Source organism: Triticum dicoccoides, chromosome 2B, assembly GCF_002162155.2.
Source record: "Triticum dicoccoides isolate Atlit2015 ecotype Zavitan chromosome 2B, WEW_v2.0, whole genome shotgun sequence".
Taxonomy (NCBI): Eukaryota; Viridiplantae; Streptophyta; class Magnoliopsida; order Poales; family Poaceae; genus Triticum; species Triticum dicoccoides.
The window spans coordinates 460,490,260-460,496,386 of record NC_041383.1 but is presented as its reverse complement, the minus strand read 5'-3'; the positions used below and the strand labels follow the sequence as shown (position 1 = coordinate 460,496,386).

Below are 6,127 nucleotides of genomic sequence, written 5' to 3'. Positions count from 1 at the left end.
TTGCAACAGTGGCTTAATGATCGTCTGGTGGTTATGGAGTCGGTCAAGCAACATTTGCTTCGTGCCCAACAGCGTATGAAACACCAGGCTGATAAGCACCGCTCAGACCGCGTGTTTGCAGTTGGAGATCAGGTCTTTCTCAAGCTTCAACCATACTTGCAGTCGTCTGTGGCACCGCGAGCAAATCACAAGCTGGCATTCAAGTTTTATGGCCCCTTTGAAGTTTTGGAACGCATTGGCGAAGTGGCTTATCGCCTGCGTCTTCCTTCTACCAGCAAAGTGCACCCTGTTTTCCATGTGTCACTTCTCAAAAGGGTGATCGCCCCACACGACCAGGTGCTCTCGCAACTTCCTTCTCCTGATGATCAGTACCAGGTGCCAGAACAAGTACTGCAACAGAGGGTGGTCCGCCGGGGCTCTGATTCGGTCCTCCAAGTCTTGATCAAATGGAGCTCATCACCGCTGGACATGGCTACATGGGAAGATAAGATCACTCTCCAGCAAAAGTTTCCCAGGGCGCCGGCTTGGGGACAAGCCGGGTTTAACAGGGGAGGGATTGTCAGCGATCAAGAGGAGCGCCAAGACGCAGTTCAAAAGGAAGGCCGGCCCAAGAGGCTGCCTCGCTTACCCGCTCGGCTAGCTGGGCCGGAGTGGGCCTAAACCGAGATACTTATACCCATAGCCAGGATGGATTGGGTGGCGATTGGCACAACGGCTAGTGGGTGCGTGTGTGGTGAGAGCTCCTGCGCGAGCCGAGTAGCGTCTTCCTCCTTCCTCCTTCCCCTTGTAATTCGAATTCCATGGCCATGGCTTGAATATACGAACCCTAGCCCTCACAGATATATACAAGTGTCTATCGTCGTCTTCCAGACCGAAAGAAACACCTGTTATTCGGTGCCCGTGAGGAGGAGCTAACCACACGGCGCTGAGGTACTGCACAAGAAGCATACTACATAGAGATAGATGATCGGAGTGGAAGGTTACTGCTCTCCGAGCAGCAGGGACTTGACGATGGCGTCGGCCATTTCCTGGGCAACGGGGAAGAGGTGTCCGGACTTGGGGAGCTCGTGGTAGACCACCCACGGGAGCCTCTCGCTGATGTACCTGGACAAGATGACCGGCACGATGCGGTCCTCCGCGCCGTGCCACAGGTGCACCTTGCCCTCGCCGCCGGCGAACGGGTCCTTGAGGTCCAGGGGGCTCCAACCCCACTTCCCGAACCCGACCATCATGTCGCGGTGCAGGCAGTAGTACTCCCCCTGCTGCCTTATCATCGGCTGCGAGACGCACAAACAGATCAGAGGAACGAACGGTCAGTTACACCGGGATTTTGTAGCCGGCTTAATCATGCCAGGTGCGAGTGACGCTTGTTACCATACATACCATGTAGGTTCGCATTCCAAACTTCTCCATGAGCTTCGCGTCTTCTTCGGACAGGAGGGCAGGGTTGTAGGCGATGACGCTGGAGGCCGGGAAGAGCTTCTGGGTGTTCCACCAGTAGGTCAGCCATGGCAGATGATGGGAGACCCAGACCGCCCATTGGTCCCGTGGGAGCTGCTGGTACCAGGCGTCCCATGACACGTTCGACGGCAAGCCCGACCACCAGTAGTTGCCGACCGGCCCGAGAACGGCCACCCCAGAGAGCCTGTTGCACCACGGTGGAACAAACATTCAGACTTGAAGCCTTGGATGTTGCAGTGAACAAAGATGCACGGTGATCAGCTTGATAAGTTCTTGATGCCGTGTTACCTGTGCGGGATGTACTTGAGGCAGCTCCACATGATTTCGCCGCCCATGGAGAAGCCGATGAGGTGGAATTTGGGGCCCAGCTGCAGGTTGTCGGCGAGCTCCTCGATGTCGAGGGCGATGCTCTTCTCAGACGGTGCCGGGTCAGGGTCGCTCTCACCATACCCAGGCCGGTCGAAGGACAGCAGGTAGATGCCCAGCTCTTGTGCCAGCTCCTGTACCAGATTTCATCGGTCCATGACGTGAGAATCACTTCGTGTCAGCTTGAAGTAGATTGTTCCATCTGTAAAATGATTCTTAAGATAATAATCAACAATATGTACCGGGGAAACTTGAAGCACGTCGTATCTGCAGGAGTCGAATCCATGGACAAAAATGATCTTGTACTTGGCCTTCTCCTTTGGGACGCCAGATTCCAGGTATGCCAAATGCCTGCCGTCTTTGAGCTTTGTTCTTGATGCTGTAACAGGGGGGCCACCCGGCGAGCCAACGATTTCCGGAGCCGGAGGCTGAATCTGCTTGTACAGCAACGCCGCGAGCAACACGAACAGAGCTAAAGAGAGCTTCCACGCCATGCCTGTGAAATGAGATAGCAAACACGTGAAATCAGTGCTGTGTCACTGCAATTTGAACCTCTGCACCTCGTTTAAATTAGTGTACAGATTGTAAAGATGTCTTCTGGCTTAAGAGAAGGACTGTTTCAACTTAGCTTTTGACATAAATCAGATGGAAGGTTTGAACATGCACCTCGTCATAAAGTTCTACTAGAAGGTTTGTCATTACCGGTCCAACATGACACCAATCCTTTCGTGACATTTTCAATATGCGAGATTGTAGAACCTATCTCAAGATATTTTCATGACATTGATAGCACTAGCATTAGAATTTCTGGATACGTCTTGTTGTTGTGGACAGATTGGTGAATCAGGCATTCAGGCGTATTGAAACCATTATAGTACTATACCAAGAGAAAATCTCCCAAATGATTGGCAGATTAATGAAGTCTGAAGGAAATCGTAGTAGGTCCCACGAAATAATTAAGTATGCCATGCATCTGTGATCTGTCAGCTAAGAAACAGACAGAAGCAAAAGATAGAATAATCTACTAGTAGTAGTATCATCTTAAACTGTCAGTTTCAAGCATAGGTTCATCCACTGTCAACTCGATCCCTACATGGAATAAATAATGAAGGTTTGATTGTCTGATAGTGCTATGCCCTAGGAAAACAAATCAAGATCTGATCTTCAACGTGTGGTTTGTGATCGGTGATTCTAAGGCTTCTAGCTGTACTCCTTTCGTTTCCAGACACAAGGGCACAAATCCCAAATTTTAAATCTGACGAAGTTCTTCTCTCTCTCAAAATAAATAAATAAATGAGTGCAGACGTTTGCGTGTCCTCCTCCATGACTTTAAATAGCATTTCATTATCAGAACCAAAATAATATCATGTTTATTTGTAATATAATACACTAATATATAATTATCCGTACATGTCACGAGGTAAGCCCTCATGGGTCATGTAATCGAGCACCACGCAACACACTCCGTCAACAGTTATGTGACTTACTAGAGTTTTGAATGCAGTAATTCTTTTCCCCTGAGAAAATGACACCATATGCTTTGCAGGAAAACAACACCAGGATATAAAATTGAAAAGTGGTCAATGAAATTTCTACGACAGATATGCAGTGGCATGAAAATTTTGCGACAAAACTTTGGACATGGGACGCAGGAAAGGTAAGTAACTTTGAATATTCTAGCAAGGGGAAATGTTCTGAACACTATGCAGTTTAGCGACAGATCTGAAAAGATAACCAACTCTGAAGAGTTTCTAAAGAAAATTGAAAGTTCAGTATACCAGGTTCCTTTGTCAGCCAAGAAGCGGTTGAAAGCAAAAGGTATAAAACAAATATGTCATCTTGGACTGCCAGTTTAATGCCGATGTTCATCGAGTGGCGCTACTGAGTCATTCTCTCAAGAGAAGTAATCTAACTGGGTCATCTAGAATCAAGCGACAAAGTGGCGTAGATTTCGGAAACCGAGCAACTATTTTATTCCCCTGGGAAGCAAAACTTGTACACATATTTTGCAAGGAATCCAGGATTACTCCTTCACCTATTGTCTTTATTTGGATTTTTATATATGCGAATAACTTGCTTGGTGAATAAATTTCTACTGCTGAAAAGTGGCAAGGACGGGGAATCAGGGATATCACGATGCTAGGGATTTGTAACAGGAATTAAGTTGTGTTTTCAACTGGTTCAGACGAGTGCAACAAGGCACAAGAACTACTACTATGCAGTTGGAGGCAACAAACAGAGGTGCACTTCACTTATGACCGGACAATCTCGCGAATCACGTCGTTACACGTCGTAGTAAGAGCAAATCCACCACTACTCGCGATCAGAGAAGCAAGAAAGCAACCAGGCGGATCACATGGTACCGCAGGTCCAGAGCAACACATAAAAGTCAGGCAAAACCGCCAAGCATAAGGCGTAAACAACAAAGAGATTAAGAGAGGACGGAGGGGTGTGCGTGCGTACCGCCTCCGCCGGAGGCCGGCGCCGGCGTTGGAGGCCGCTTTCCGGCCGAATCGGCCATCGATCGGCTGCGGCGGTAGCAGCAAAGGACGGGGTGGCAAGCAAGCAAGTTCCACGAGTACGACGGCGGTGGGCGGTGGCCCTGTCCCCGCTGCCTTTAACAACTTGGCTGTGCTTCCTGGCGGCCGCTACTAGTGGTAATGGCCTCTCTTGGCCTTGTATTAAAGCAGCGCTGTACACCAGGGCCCCACGTCTGTAGCAGGGCCGAGACAATCTGGGTCAGAGTCGATTTCAAAGGCCTCTTCTAAAATAGATGATCCAATATTATATTAAAGTTAGTATAAAGTTGGGTCATCTATTTTGAAACGGAAGGAGTACTCGTGACGGCAGACTTGCTCAGAATGCGATGTACAAATGTGCTTGGGGCAACCCACGCCCTAGCTAAACTTTCCTATCAACATTTTGCGCCCTCCTCGATAGGGATGGACAAGAAGCTCGAAGCTCGGTGAGTCTAATGAGCGCTCGGCTGCTCGACTCGCTTGAGCTCGGTTCATTTTTTTAATGAACCGAGCCGAGCAATAATTTTTGCTCGTTAACACTAACGAGTTAAACAATCAAGATTGCGAATTTCATGAGCTACTCGTTAAGCTCGGTAGTAGCGTGGTTTTGCTCATTACAAAGAATTTTTCGATGACTTCGATGAGTCCTAAGTCTATGGAAGGGTTATTTTCCACATTCACATCTTTCTCATCTTCTCATATTCCCGATTTATTGAATCCTACTACCTGGATCTATGTATGTTTGTAAATATATGCATGTGATGTATCTTGTTTACTGATGCATTTTCCTAACGAGCTGCTCGCGAGCGCTCGCGAACATATAACGAACCGAGCCAATCATTATATTTAGCTCATTATCCTTAACAAGCTTAACAATCCGAGCTTTAACGATCACGAGCCTTAACGAGCCGAGTCTTAATGAGCCGAGTAGCTCGTTAGTCCAGCCCCACTCCTCGACTTTTCACGAATATGCCAGACCCAGATGCGTATCTTTTCATTAATAGCCAGAAATAATGTTACACAGTGTCTCGTCAATGCATACACACAGGCGCATAGACAAAAATTGGGAGCAGCAATGAGGGGTTGCTCAGCCCCTAGCAAGTAGCAACAAGAGACTATGTTAAGATCATGGCAAAAAAAAGACTGTTAAGATCATACCCAGACCCTTAGCACCAGCGTTAGCCCATTGACACGCCTCGTCTTTGATTTCCTGCAGCACACGCCCCGCGGAGGGTCCCTCACCATCGGAAACACGTGGTTTTTTTTCCTGATAGAAAGACTATAAAGGAGGCCTCTACATTATAGTTGGTATAACAAACCCAAATTACAAGTATCGTACCTTTAATCTGGATGGGTGGGAAGGCATCACCTCTTTCCACCGCCAGACTATGCCTTAGTTTGCAAAACACAGTGACTGCGATGCTTCCATAGTGTAGCTGTGAGAATCGCGGGAGAGCCAAAACCCTTTCCCAAGCAAATAGAGAAAAATCCAAGCAAAAAAAACCTTTCGGAAACGAAGGGGCGCCTCTCTGGTTGAGGATTCGCACCAGGTGAAGAATTCACATAGCATCGTCGGTGGTGTTGTAGGCACCATGAGGGAACGTCGTGCCAAGCTGCCGAGAAAGGGGGCATCCTGCGAGAAGATGTTGGATCATTTCCTGGCTTTGATCACAAAAGAGGCATTGGGCATGATGGGGCAAGCCATGTCGCTGGAGGTGCTCCACCGTCCAGCGGCGATCCTGGTCTGCTAGCCAGATGAAGAATCAGATGCGAAGAGGAGC

General features: G+C 48.3%; 1 protein-coding gene across 1 annotated transcript; it reads right to left on the bottom strand.

The window, feature by feature from the left end:
- Positions 1-778: 778 nt before the first annotated feature.
- On the bottom strand, positions 779-4,469 carry LOC119364208 (uncharacterized hydrolase YugF-like). The gene is made up of 5 exons (XM_037629635.1): positions 4,291-4,469; positions 2,070-2,323; positions 1,750-1,961; positions 1,384-1,645; positions 779-1,277 (listed from the first exon to the last, which is right to left on the bottom strand). The coding sequence occupies exons 1-5, from the start codon at positions 4,346-4,348 to the stop codon at positions 981-983; spliced, it is 1,083 nt and encodes a 360-aa protein (XP_037485532.1). The 5' UTR covers positions 4,349-4,469; the 3' UTR covers positions 779-980.
- Positions 4,470-6,127: the final 1,658 nt, after the last annotated feature.

Excerpts from the sequence above, each read along its gene's own strand:
- LOC119364208 (XM_037629635.1), bottom strand. The coding sequence starts at position 4,348 with ATGGCCGATTCGGCCGGAAAGCGGCCTCCAACGCCGGCGCCGGCCTCC. Across the intron at positions 2,324-4,290 it reads GCCGGCCTCCGGCGGAGGCG|GCATGGCGTGGAAGCTCTCT; the intron begins GTACGCACGCAC and ends CTCATTTCACAG. Across the intron at positions 1,962-2,069 it reads ACGTGCTTCAAGTTTCCCCG|GAGCTGGCACAAGAGCTGGG; the intron begins GTACATATTGTT and ends AATCTGGTACAG.